The following is a 14,517-nucleotide window of genomic DNA, read 5'->3' as shown; positions in this document are numbered from 1 at the left end:
CTCTGGCTTCCTTGACACTGCCTATACTTCACTAATAGGGGATTACCTGGACCTGGTATATAGTGATAACACCACAGGTGCTCACCACACAAGCACACCAAACTAGACTACCATTGGCACTGGAGGTATGAACACACAAGATATACAGAGGCCCTATAGGGGGCCAAACCATATACTAAAATAAAATGGGATGTGAATGGGTGTCCTCACCAGAGTGTTTGGTGTAGTTAGACAAGTGCTATGGGAGAGTGTAACCCCAAAAGGTAAGTACCTAGAAGATCCCCAGCGGCCTGGTGCAGAAAGGTAAGTTACCCAGTTTTCCCATAGGCTAACAAGGGAACATCGTAGTTGGAGAATGCAGAGGCATGACTGGACCAGTGGAACCCAAGTGTGGATTCTGGGTGAAGAGGACCTGCAAAAGAAGGTGAGAGAGTCCAGTCCATACAGGAGTGTCCAGCTGGGATAGGAGCCAATGCCCAACCTTCTGTAGCTGAAGATCCAGGTTGACAGGGATGGATGAAGTCCAGCTGCAGGGTCCAGGAGCTGCAGAGGAGACCCTGAAGTCGCCTACAGATTGTCCCTCGGCGGTCGCTGGATTGCAGATGGGTCGGTGGTCAGGATGGCCACCAATGAGCACAAGCGAATGCAAGAGAAGCTGTTGGAAGTTTTGCAGAGCTGAGGAGGACCAGCAAAGTCCTGGGGACTCGACACTTGAAGGGGAGTCTGGGCTGACCCTCAGAAGGCAAGAGAGCCAGCAGAAGCAGTCGGAGCCCCCACAAGCAACCCACAGGCAGCTAAGTTGCAGTGAGGCCCTGTCAGCACACCTGAAGAGGAGTCCCACGCTGCTGGAGCAGCAGAGAGAAGGATGTCCTTGCACAGGCAGAGTACCAGGGGCCGTGCTACTTGGACCCTGAAGATCCCTCAGAGCAGGAGTCAACAAGGCTTGGTTGGTGCAACAGTCACAGAGCACAGGGATTCTGCCCCAGGGGCAGAGGTAAGAGCTTACTGTCTCCCACGTTCGAGAGACTCTTCTCAGATCAAGAGGACAGAAGATCTAACCAGCTGGACGTCATTGCCTTAGGTGCTTGTGGATGCAGAGGAGTGGCTCCTTCACTACAAAGGAGATTTCTTCTTGCTTCTTTGGTGCAGCTGAAGTCTTGCCGACCCCAGAGGATGCATATCTGTGGAAATGTTGCAGACTGCTGACAGAAGCCACGGAAACAATGTTTCAAGGAGAAGATTTCTCAGGTGTTGCAGTCTTGTTCAGTTCCTCTGTTGCCCAACAGTGGTTCCGGAGGCCAGGAGCAGAAGATGTCTTTGCAGAGAGGTCCTGCTGGAGTCTTGTATGACGCATCTGGGGGCCCACCCTCAAGGGAGTCCCTAAATAACCCAAAAAGTGGGTTTGGTCACTATCTGGAGTGACCACCTATCAGGAAGGGTCTCCAACGTCAGCTACCTGGCCTACCGAGTCAGATGCTCCTAGGGGACTCTGCTCATCTTAGTTTCAAGACGGCAGAACCAAGTGGCCACCTGGAGGAGCTCTGGGCCCCACTCTAGGGGTGGAGCTGACCTTTCCTTTGTGTGTTTCACCGTAAAGCAGGGACCATTGGTCCCTGGACTGGTGCAAACTGGATTATGCAAGGTAGTCCGGTGGCGTGGGAAGGCTACTCCTCCCCCAGCCCAGTAACACCCATTTCCAAAGGAGAGAAGGTTGCACCCCTCTCTTACAGGAAATCCTTTGTTCTGCTGTTGCCTTCTTGAGTTGGTCAACCAGCAGGAGGGCAGAATCGTGTGTGAGGGGCTGCAGCAGCCCAGGCTGCCTGCAGACCCTGGAAGACTGGTAGGAGCAGAACTGGAGGATCCTATAAGGAACCCCCAGGGTGCATGGAATCATGGCACCAACACTGGGTTCAGTCTTGGGATATGATTCTGACATGTTTGATACCAAACATGCCCAGGTTTGGAGTTACCATTATGTAGCAGGACCACAGGTAGTGGTGACCAGTGGCCAGTATAAAGCTAAAATGGCTTACCCACAATTACAAAGTCTAGGGAATTGGAACTGGAGTTTGAAGGGGCACCTCTGCTCATGCAGGTGTGCCCAAACACCTGGACTTGCACCCTGCCCTTTGGGTTGAAAGGGCCTACCAAAGGGGTGACTCACAGTGACCCTGGTGTAGTGACCAGCAGTGAAAGGGTGCATGCACCTTTTCAATGCAGGCTGCAAATGGCAGCCCTGCAGAGACAGTTTGCATGGGCTCCCATGGGTGGCATAATACATGCTGCAGCCCGTGTGGGACCCTGGTGTACCATCTACCAGGGACTTATAGGGGTACACCATTATGCCAACTGTGGGGTGTAAGAAGTACAAAGACAGTCACATTTAGAGGAGAGAGCACAATCACTGCAGTTCTGATTTGCAGGGTCCTAGTGAAAACAGTCCAAGCTCACGGACATCAGTCAAAAAGTGGGGGTAACCATGCGAGAAAGAGGGGACTTTCCTCCAACAATCCATAACTGCCAAGGTAAGTAGATGCCAGGGGTCGTAGGAACACTGATGGTCCAGCTCCCCAAGGCCCAAGAGCTCTGGGTGCGTGGGTGCCTTTTATCATCGGAAAGAGCTTACCGGGCAGATAGCATTTGGGGGGGGGAAGAGGGGGGGGGGGGGGGAAGAGGTCAGCAGATTTAGGCTGGACTCTTGTTCAGAAGTGATGGGGAACTTAACTGGATTGGTGGCCCACTTGGTCTCGGGCCATGGGCATTGGGTGCAGAGATGGTTCCAGAGGCGGTTTTGCAGTTCCTCAGGCAGACTTCTTTGAAGTTGGTTTCTTTTGGACAGGTCTGGTGTCCACTGGAGTCCTTGGTCTTTTTCGAAGGCAGGCAGTCCTCCCAAGGCATTGGAGGTCGCTGGGCTGCAGGACAAGTCGTCTTCTGAGTGCAGGTTCTTTGAGGGCTGCAGACTTGCCGGTAGGGCTGGGGCCAACTCAGTGGTGTCTTCAGTCTTCTCTGCTGGGGCGACCTCTGTGTTGTCTGGCTCTTCTTAGGTTGACAGGAATTTGAGTTTGAGGGTTCAGGGTTGCCACCTAAATAGTGAATTTTGGACCATTACTGTGAGTGCCAGGTGGTATCCAATGGGCTACTCATCTTTAGAGTGACCACACTTCTTATGACCATTTTCTTTGGGAAAACGGCATAGCCCCAACACTATTTGTCTAAGTCCTTCCAAACAAGATGGAGGAATTTAAAAAGTAATGTCCACTTCAGCTTGTCCACCTTAGGGGTGGGGCTGGCATGAAATAGGCACTCCTCCTAATTTAACTAATTTTCTCGCCAGTCCTGCCGCCAAAAGTGGGGTCAGAAACTGTGGATTGGCCCGCTCTACCATTCGGAGAGGCTGCAGTAGCACTTCAAAGGCCTTTGAAGCTCCCCGCCTTGGAATGCCCATCCTGCCTGGGAGAGCAAGCCTTTGGTCTGAGCCCTGAGAGCATTGGCTCTCACCTCAGGGGGCCTGAACTCTGTCTCAGGTGGCTGCACTGGTTTTGACCAGTCAGTGCCCTAGCTAGGAGTTGGTAGGTTTTCAGGGGCACCTCTACGGTGCCCTCTGAGTGCATGTATTAATTAAATGGATTCAGTGAGGGTTTGTTAATACAATATGCTTGATTCCAAACATTCCTATTTTCAGTGAAGCCATCATGTAGCTGGGGAACTCGTACTAACCTGTGTCCAGAACATGTACCTAAAATGGTTTCCCTGATCACTTACTGTGTCTGAGAATCGACACATACATAGCAGGGGCATATCTGCTCATGCAGGTATCACCCACATGTAATATAATGCACCCTGCCTTTAGGGCTGGACGGCCTGCTAGAGGGGTGACTCACATATATTGCATACAGTGTAAAGGGGACAGGGCATGCAGGCTGTGTGCCATGTCATGTTTTCATTTTAGTTCTTCACCAAGACACGCAGCCTGAACACCTGAGGGGTGCTGGTATGGCCAAATGGCAGCACGGTAAGCTGAATACGCTTGTGGCCTACCATGAACCGCAAGTAATGTCTGTGGGCAAGCAGGACAGGAATATGGAAATATGAGTCCTTCAAGTCCAACGCTACCATCCAGTCTCCTGGGCAGATAGGACCTGAACCGGACTGAGTATTCTGAACTTCACCTTTTTGAGGAAGAGAATGAGGCCGGAGGTCTAGGATAAGGCGTAGGCCCTCGTCCTTTCTGGGCACAAGAAAGTAAACGGAAAAACAACCACGACCTACTTCTGGCATAGGGAACCTCTATACGGTTCCCTTGCTCAAGAGAGTCATAACCTCCTCGTGAAGAAGTGCCAGGTGATCCTCAGTCATTCCTTTGTAGGATGGTGGCATGGATGGAGGGGTAGACTCGAAGGGGAGGGAGTAGTCCCTTCAGACTATTTGTAAAACTCACCTGTCTGATGTGATGGATTCCCAGTGGGGCAGGTGATGGCGAATTGTCTCCAACGGGCCCCTGATCGGGAATTGTCAGACTAAGAAGGTTTGGAGGCTGCAGCGGTAGGGGTGGTGGACTGGGCTAATCGCTGCCCTCCACCGACCCCCGATCAAAGAGGACGTTAAATCCTACATAACCGGCCACGCAGAGGATGGGCAGCATGCACACCACGGTGGCTGGAGGGAAAGGGATGTGGTTGGGTGCCCCTTCCGAAGCCACGAAAGGGGCGAAAAGCAGACTGAGGGGGGCGAGGGGGCAGCTGAGAAGCCCAAGACAGAGCCGTAGCCCTAGGCTCCTTAAAGCACTTGAGCGCAGAGTCTGCTTTGTCTCCAAAGAGACAGGTGCCATCCATGTCCATAAGGCCCGCTTGGACATCCCCCAAAAACCCAGACTACCTCAACCAAGTGTGTTGCTTCAAGGCCACCGCTGATGCAACCGTTCTAGCCAACGAGTCGGTTGTATATAAACCCCATTGTATCAAACATTAGCTGTGTCTCTCCCATCAGCAGCAGCTTGAGAGAGAACAGCCCAGGCCTCCTCCAGGACCTGTGGCAGCAACTGCACAACCGTGTCCCATAATGTAGGGTGTAACAGCCCAAAAGGCATACGGTGTACACAGACCGCAATGCCAGACTGGAGGAAGAGAACATTTTTTTCCCAAGCTGATCCAGTCTTGGGTTCCCAATTTGGGGGTGCGGAAGGGAATGTGCCTGGGGGTGTAGAGGCCTGGATGACCAAGCTCTCAGGGCTGTGTTTGGATCAAGTCCCCAATAGGACATCAGTGAGGGCCTCACTGAAGGGCAAGAGGGATTCTGAGGAGGAAGCCCCAGGCTGAAGCACTTCAGTCAAGAGGTTAGTCCTAACGGCCACAGAAGGCTTCTTGAGGTCCAGGACCTCGGCCATTCTCCTCACCACCATTGAATACAAAGCTCCCTCCTCCGTAGCCACAGTAGGGGAGAAAGCATGCCAGCATCAGGGAAGTGTCTAGTCCACTGGCTTCAACCAGATTGTGAGCCCAGTCAATGGGGTCATCAAGATGATATTCTAAAGGGTCTAGCCACTCCACCATACTGTCACCGTACCCATAGGAATAAGGGTCAGGATCCAACCTAGGGAGCAAGGTCCCCATCAAAGTCAGAATCTGCGTCGAGTGATGCCAGTCCGGCTCTGTGTTGGAGTCGGCAATAAGTATAAGACTGCTGCAGACAGCAGGCCTGTGTGGCATCAGGAGCGCGACACCTGGACCGTCTTCAGGGAAGGTCGCAGTGGCACGACCAATGCCGGTGTGGATTCGGAAAAGGATCCTTGGGTGCCCTCTGAAGCTGAGGCCATAGCCACCAGCACAGAACCAGAGGGGGCCCCTTACGACCCCACGGGGCCCAAAGGCTCTCCAGCAGGGTTGGACTTCCCAAAAATGAGGTGCACAGCCTCAAAGAACTGGAGGAGTTGGGCAGGGGCTGCGGCTCCCGGAAACTCGTGGAGGCGAGGAGCCTAACCAGAAGTAGGCTCTGAGGATGGAGGCCTAGAGCAACAAAGCTCCTTTTCCAGCGTCATCCCACCGATGGGGTGGAGTCAAAGAACGTTTGCTTTTCTTCGACTTCTTCTTATGCTTATTTGAACGTCTTGAAGATTTCAAATGGGACAACAAAGAGTGTAGCTCCACGAGCGGTCTCAGACCTTCCTCTGGACCAAGAGCGATGCAGAGCTGAGCGCCGGGCCGCAAAAAGCTTAGGGACCGCTCCCTCAAAGCCTTTGCGTTCATGGCCCGGCACTCTGAGCACAACTTCAGGTCATGGTTGCGCTCCAAACACCAAAGACACAAGAGGTGAGGATCCGCCATGAACAACCTCTGATGACCAGAGTCGCAGGGCTTGAACCCGGCCTTCCGTGACACCATCTTGACGCACCAGAATGTGAAAAAATCTTCAACAAAAGTCAAAAAGTCCAGTCAAAAAATGACTGTGGGGTAGCTCTTCTTGGATCTGCGCGCAGGCTGGTGTGGAAAGAAAAGAACTGAGGTCAGCGCACTGGTGTGGTGCCTAATTACGACCCACAAGGCCATATCCGGTGACCACGATGGACGCAGAGTTGACCGACGCCACCTAACGGTGCGCAGGGGTATCGCTCGAGGTAAAATCTCCAGATCCAGGCTTATGCCTGGGGGAAATTCTAAGGTAAGGAAAACTCAACTAGAAGTCTCTATCAGATACTATAGACACACAAGGTGAGGATCCATCACTTTGGACTGAGAGGCAGATTATTTGGACCCAAAGAATCCACGGACTTTTAACTGTCTCCCCAAAATTAACAAGGGTACTACGATTTTGAGCAGCGTTATATCCTTAATACCACTAATCCTTTCACTGAAAATATCAGGCTCTGGCACAGATACATTGATGATATTCTGATCATATGGCAGGGGGATACCCAACTGGTCCCCTCTCTAACCGATTGGAATAATCAGCTTGACCCCTTCCTTAGGTTCACTTCCACAGTATCTACTGGAAGTATTTCCTTTCTTGATCTTACTATTTCTATCAACTGTGGTAAGCTACAATCCTGTACATACGACAAAAAGACCAATCGTAACAGTTTGCTACTATATGAAAGTTATCATCCTAAAGCTCTCTGGGACAACGTAATTTATGGTCAATTTTTGAGACTATGTTGAAATTATAGCAGCATATTCACCTATGAACAACAAGCTGATGAACTGACCAAGAAACTACTCAATAGACACTATTCGGCTGGTACAATCCATTCATCGCTTAAATGAGTGCGCAACAACAACCGAGAGGCTCTATTGTCATCCACACCAAAAAACGCTGGACCCTGCCTAGCCTGTGTGTCTACTTTTTCACCAGCTTCTAACTCTCTCAAAAAACTGATTAACAAACGCTTGTCGATTCTTTCCAGCGGGGGACTCAACATACCGAAACCCCTATTCGCTTTCAAAAGATCACCGAATATCAAAGACTCTGTCGTGCATACCAGACCACTACCATTTAACAAGGTCACAGACCAGAAGAGGTTATAGACTTTACCGCCTGTGAAAGGCCATTTCCCGTGCGGTAATTGTGATGTATGCCCTCTTACCAAACACACTCAAGAAGTTCTTCTGGAACACATTGGTCTTTGGCATCTTCATAAACACACTAATTGTAACACCAGTAATTGTATCTACATGATTTCTTGTCCCTGTGGGCTACGATAAATAGGGATGACTACAAGATCAGTAAAGATCAGAATAAATGAACATCGTAGCAACATCAGGTGTGGACGTTTCACAACAAAATTGAGCATCCACTATCGTGATGTACACATTACCCCCGGCGATCTTTGGTGGATAGTCTTAGGAGTTGTTCAATCACCTACAAGAGTCCTTTTAGAAGTATGGTTTAAATGATGATATAACATGGTTGCGTGTTGCAGGGGGTATGAGATCATATTCGAAACTCAGTTACCTTCTCTTTCTAGGTCCCCTTCTGTGACTGATATTAGACTGCACCTAATTTCTACTTTTAATGGTATCACCCAATAATTTATAGTGGACACATCTTTGTCCTGCTTTCTATCATCTGGCAGGTCTCCTTACAATTTCATATGCGCTACTCCTAAGTGAATATCGCTGAAGTTACGAACCTGTACCTTTCTGTCTGTGTATTTACTGGTGTTACGGCATTGCTACTACACGCCAATAATAATACAAATGTCTTTCTTCTTTTGATAATATATATGTTTGTGTGAAACCCTTACAACACGATTTTTATTACACACCATTTAACTCTGAGAGCACTATATTTTTTTGTGTACAAACTCCCCCTCACTTTGACAGGGGCTCCTTTGATTTTCTGTTACAGTTCAGGGAGGGAAGGAGAGAGGTACAAACAGAGAAATAGACAGAGGTGAGCAAGAGAAAGAGGTAAAGTTTACGTTCGCAGGGAGCTCCTTGAAAGATGGGTCCCCAGGCAATTGCCTACCTTGCACATGCCTTAAAACATCCCTGAGAGAGAGCAAAGGACAAAAAGAGGAAGTAAAACAAAAAGTAAGCCGAGAGTAAGATGGAAAGCGAATGATAGAGAGTAGATCTTTTTTGGCTCCCCTCATGGATGTTTTCGGCCTGCCAGTGCACACCTTTGCTCCAGAGCCTTTCACTGAAATGAAAGGCGAAACCGGTCCTCAGATGCATGTACTCTGGTGCAGGAAGAACCTGGATAGGCAGTTCAGGCTGGGCTGTTCCCGTCGGAGCAGGGTCGAGACTGATTTGCATATGGCTGGGTCCAAACTGAGGTGGAATGTTGGATGAAAATTATGGACTGGAATGCGGCCCTGAGTGATTGGCAGTAGCTGAGATCAATTCAAGCGTTACATCCATCACCCTATTGTTGTTGCAGCTGATGCCCTAAGTTCAACAGTTATTCCCAGATATGGGCCCCGTACTCCCTGTGCCACTTGAATCAAGCTATTCCTGGCTGATGATTCCTTTTTAGGGCGAAACTGGTCCTAGTTTGCTTGTATTCTGGTAAGGGTGGAAGGAAGGCATGTACTGCACAGCAAGGTCGCAAGGGAAGGGATGGAAAACGAGCACATGACAGTGCAACATATGAAGGCAAGGGTCAAGTGGTGAGCGCAGAGTAGAGGAAAAGGTGAAATGCACAAACACAACCCTAGCCTTTCCCAACTGCACCCACTGCTGACTCTGCAGCTGCAGGAGAATCATTAACAGGCACCAGCGAGAGCCTTACCCAGAGCAGCTGGAGCCCATGACGCACCGACGTGCAGAGGCCCGTTGTCACACCTAACCCTCGTAAAAGCACCAGTAAATGCCTCACTCAATGGTTCTTCGGCACAACACTCCACCGCCACGCCTCCACTACTGGAGGTCTGGCAGAGAGCAGAGACTCCCAGTCACACTATCAACCCACCATGTGTCATCCCTACTAAAACACCAGTAAAGGTGTTATCCCGAGCAGCAGGAGCCAAGGATGCTCCTGCACAACTCCACCACACTACCACACTGCTGAAGATGTGACAGGAAGCAAAGACCTCCCAGTCATGCCACCAACATACCATGCGAGAGAGAGAGAGAGAGAGAGAGAGAGGGAGAGAGCGTGTGTGTGTGTGTGTGTGTGTGTGTGTGTGTGTGTGTGTGTGTATGTTGGAGAGAAAGCATGTGTGTGCTAGTGTGTGTGTGTGAGAATGAAACAGAGTGAGAGTGCTGTGTGTGAGAGAAAGAGTGAGAGAGACACAGAAGAGAGAAAGAGTGTGTGTGTGAGTGTGTGTGTGATGTGTGTGCGAGAGGAGTGTGTGTGAGAGAGAGAACATGTGTGTGTGAGAGCCCATGTGTGTGCGTGAGAAAGCGTGTGTCAGAGAGCGTGTGTGGATTAGACCGTCCAGATTCAGTTTATGAAATACATACTTTATAAAACTAGTTTTTATTAATGAATCCGTCGTGTGAAAATAAAAATACACTATGAACGTAAACAGGTACAAGTACGCCAAGTGATATCTTTTTAGAATAAAAGAGGTCACAATTCCCAGTCATTCATGATTGCATCAAATTATCCCTGGTTCAGTCCTGATTCGTTCAAACCTTACACACTCCGAGATCAAATGAAGTGACGGACAAATCTGTTTCTGGCGTCATTACAAATATTGCTTTGCAACAGGTTCTAACTCGATGTGAGCGGAAAGAGTGGCTTGAAGCCAACCTATCTTCATAGAGGAGCGAAAGGCGGATAGAAAGCATGACCCTCGGTTCCTGCTGGTGCACTGTACAGCGCCTAGAGGCAAATATCTGCAAAGCTGACAACAACTTAGGAGTTTGTATGTACTCCCAAACTGCAAATAGAAAGAGAGAAGAAGGAAGATATCAAATGTTCGTCATCAGATGGCGTGTCAAGTGTCTGAGGCAAAATGTAAATTTAAGGTTAGATCCGGAGCTTCAACGTTTTGATTGCACCTCCTCATGTGTTAGTAGCACTAGTATCCTAACCACGAGGATAATAGTGCCTGCTATAAACAATGCAAATGAAGCCCCTTACCTGCGGTGACGTAATCAGCCATAACCTCTGGCTCGACCACGGCAATAGACACGCTCTCAGAAGACTGGCGCTTTTCTTGGGTCATCTGGATGGGAACTGCCATTTGGCTGAGGTCAATGGTGGATGATCTAGGCTTCGACTCTTTGACAGCTTTGAAAATTGAACAAAAGAACCTTCTTCGGTATCAAATTTGAATGAGTTAAACAATATGATTTAAAGAAACACAAATTCTGAACTTCCACGATGTGACACATCTTGGCTGAAAAGGATTCGATGAAACTGGACCGTAAATCTTCGTTATAGAAATTAAGAATTGATGTCTTATTCAATAATGGATTAGATGTGCTCCATCAGAATGAAGAAAGACATCCAGATAAGTGTCTGGAATATTTAATAAGGTTGAGGAGGAATTGCTGTTGAATAGAGTTTTATTCTAACAGTTTCAAAATCACTTCCCTGCACTTCATTTCAGCACGGGCAACCTAAAATGAGCTATCATTGACATGCACTTTTGATCCCAAAGGGGATTCAAGGCCGGTGGTGCTACATTTTTCACAGAGAATACCCTGTATGCATGTGTTTGCTGCTGCTGTTGCTACATGTTACTAATTCAGTTTCCTAGCAACAGGGCAACCCAATAGTCTGACCTTTGAAACTAGTTAAAATATCTTCATTGCTGTAGGTTTACCCTTCCCCGGGACTTGCTAAACAGATGGGAAACATCCGGAACAACGACTGCGTTGTTCACGCAAGTGGAACCATGCTTGCATTAACAACGACTCCCTATTTGTCTGCCTTAACCACGCCTGTGCTGAACAACGCAGATGTGTGGTTAAGGCAGCGAAAAAGGGACAGTGCATTGGTCGGGAAAGGACGCGGTCAGGTAAGTGGGGCTCTGGCAGGGTTGGGGGGATAGTTTTTCGGGGTGGGAGTATCGGGGTAGTTCTGGTTTTTAGGGACAGGGGGATAGGGGCAGTTCTGTTTTTAGGGGTGGGGGGTCAGGGTAGTTCTGTTTTTAGGGGCGGGGGAAGGGGTCGGGGTAGTTGCGTTTTTAGGGGTGGGGAAGGGCAGTTTTGTTTTTGGGGGTGGGGGATCGGGGTAATTTGTTTTTTTGGGGTGGGGGATTGGGATACTTTGGTTTTTGGGGGCAGGAGAGTCAAGGTACTTTTGTTTTTGGGGTGGGGGGGCAAATCGGCGTTGTTTTATTTTTAGGAGTGAGGCTTGGGTTTTTAGGGTTGGTTGTTTTTAGGGTGGGTGGGAGGTATCCAAGGTAGTTTTGTTTTAGGGGTGAGGGGTTTTAGTATTAGGGGTGGGGTACTTCTGGGCCTTTGGGCAGGTGGAGGGTCACATCGCATAATCGAAGCACGCATGCCATTTCCACACATGCCTTTACTAGGCATGCTTTTACAACAAACACTAGTTGTAAAGGCATGCCCGGTAAAGCATTCGTGGTAACAACGCAGTCGTTGTTTGGACCGCATTGTTCAGGCATGCATGGTTCCAGCATTCGTTGTTACATCATACATTCAAACAGATGCTTTAGGACTAATTTTTACAAAAACGAATAGCCAACCAACTTTGTTGTTCTTTTTATTATTTTTAATCTAAATATTCCACTTCTTGTCCATCACTGTGCTCCTAGATCCCTGTTGTACAGGAGTGAGTGAACAATGTAAACCTATTTGAACAAATAGTCGCAAAGGGGAGAAGTGTCAATGGGATCTTTCAGCAATAGGTGTCCAACTAGAATGATAACTTTACCTTTAAGGTGGCCCTGTTGCTCTTAGAACAGAGGCTCTATACCAGCGTTCTCAACCTAGGGGCCATGACACCTACTTAGGGTGTGAGCAACAGCGTAGAAAACTAAGTAGCATGAGCAGGTTAACAATTCGTATGTACATCAAGAAATTTCTTGAAAACACTCAATAAATGTGAAATGTGTATCTAAAGACTGCATAGAGGGTTTGTCATGAGCAAAGTCCAATAATGTAGAACAATTAAGAGATCCAGCTGCAAATAGTAACATCTGCAGCTTAATCAGCATAATTGCCACTGAAATTAACATGAATGCAGAGCCCTCCTATACAAAAAATGTAAGGTGCACATGAATTTTATGCTGTGCAGGGCCTACTCAGCTAAGGAGGCATGGGACAAACCACCTTGAAGGAAGTTGTCCATGGTATATGTTTCCTATCACTTAGGGCCCTCAAAAGGTTTGCATATTACTCCAGCAAGAACCAGGTTGAGATCTGTGGTGTGCCCGATCAGAGAAAAATGTAGATTAATTAAGGTTGGTGTCAAACTGGCATGTAATTAAGTTTTGCTCTTGTCTTCCTGCATACTGGATTAGGTCAGATGTCTAGAATAGGTTACCAGACGCTCAGTCAGTGAGTCAGCGGACAGTCATTTGAAGGTCCAGAGATAAAATCTAAGCAAATTACTTTTGTATTTTGACCTGTTGGAATGCTTCTGAGTAGCCATAAGAAAATGCAGGTTTTTAAGTGAGGCCAATATGGATGCAGACTAGCTCCTCATGGATCCGAGACGAATAGTACTGAGGTATAACACCGTTCTCCTAAAATGAACAGACACCGTTCTCAACAAATAAACAGAAGACACAGGAATCGAGATGTACTCCTACATTAGACAAACAAGGCATGGAAACATGGCTTGCAAGGGCCAAGGTTGCCCCACCAGCACAGTCATGTACATTGGGCTATACCTGATCGTCTGTAGTGCTCTCAGGGTCAGATGAAAGGATATGAGACTGTTCCCTCCAGTCCAATATCAGCATATTACCTAGGGATTGCTGCCTATCCAGGAGGCTTGTTTGTTCCCTTGACCCCTCGAACTGCAGGTTCCCCTGGTTTTAAAAGATTTAATTGGGGACTTCTTGATGAATTCCCCATTCATTAGCCTGCTCAGTCTGTTTGCCCTATAGTTGCTGAAACCAACAATGACTTGAATAAAGATCTCAAAAGCATCACCATCCCAGACCACTGGATTCAGTCTGGGCGTATTACTACAAGATGTTTGATAACAAACAACTTGGGTTTCAGTGAATCATCATGTAGCGGAGGAACTCGGAATTACCAGTGACCAAGCAGAAATGTATTGAAAATGGCTTCCCTGTTCACTTGTATAGAGCGGAGAACACACGCAGATACTCAGTAGTTCGGAATACCATATCTGCAGAGTCCAGTCCAGGACAATGACAACGATCTGATTCCAATCATTCCAGATCTTTACAATGCAGCAAAGCAGTGGTAGAAACCTAAGCACAGAGGAGGAGGCCGGAGCCAGACAGAAGGTAAAAAGCACTTCCTAAAGAGCCTTCAGGTGGAAATTCCAGGGTGAAGCAGTTGTAACACAAAGTTATTGGCATTCTGAGTGAAAAGATCAATCCAAGGCATTTCTCACTGGGCGACAATCCATGAACTGCATCAAGGCGAAGAGACCACTCATCTTTGATGAGCTCATCCGCTCTGGTGTTTGAGGAACCTGCAGTGTGATCGACAGAGGAAAATCCCTTTTGTTTCAGGGCTTCCCAGCACAGCATTTAAGACTGTGCATCACCCTGCTTTTTGTAATACCACACAGTTGTAGTGTTGCATGGTGGTAGTGTTGTTCCGCCAAGACCTAGAAAGGCTTGCATTTGATGGATGTCAGGAAAGCCTTCAGGTCTAACTGAATGGTGTGCAACTCCAGCTGATTCATATGCTGTGTCTGCTCCACAGATTCCAGGGGAAGTAGTTCCTGGTGCCACGCTGCACCTTGGGGACTCTCTCTATTACCCTTTGGGCCTGCAACAAATAAACTTCCTGGGCAAAGATGGTGGCATGATCTGCCAAAGTTTGAATAAAATCAGGAGGAGATGGAATAGACAGGATAGTGTAGCCATCTTCAACAACCTGTAGGACCCATGAATGCAGTAATGCATGCCAGCCAGGTAGGTAGACAAAAACGTATTCTGCCCCTTATCGGCTATACATG

General features: G+C 48.2%; 1 protein-coding gene across 9 annotated transcripts in view; it reads right to left on the bottom strand.

The window, feature by feature from the left end:
- EMSY (EMSY transcriptional repressor, BRCA2 interacting) overlaps positions 1-14,517 on the bottom strand; it is a 230,558-nt gene that overhangs the window by 79,472 nt on the left and 136,569 nt on the right. For 8 of the 9 annotated variants that reach the window (XM_069203886.1, XM_069203885.1, XM_069203891.1 and 5 more), the window contains one exon: positions 10,525-10,674. The exons of the other annotated variant lie outside the window; for it this stretch is intronic. In XM_069203886.1, the coding sequence (XP_069059987.1) occupies positions 10,525-10,674 (150 nt within the window). The remainder of the gene's footprint in view (positions 1-10,524; positions 10,675-14,517) is intronic. 9 annotated transcript variants of the gene reach the window in all.

Source organism: Pleurodeles waltl, chromosome 8 (genome assembly GCF_031143425.1).
Source record: "Pleurodeles waltl isolate 20211129_DDA chromosome 8, aPleWal1.hap1.20221129, whole genome shotgun sequence".
NCBI lineage: Eukaryota > Metazoa > Chordata > Amphibia > Caudata > Salamandridae > Pleurodeles > Pleurodeles waltl.
This window is presented reverse-complemented; position numbering and strand designations above follow the sequence as displayed.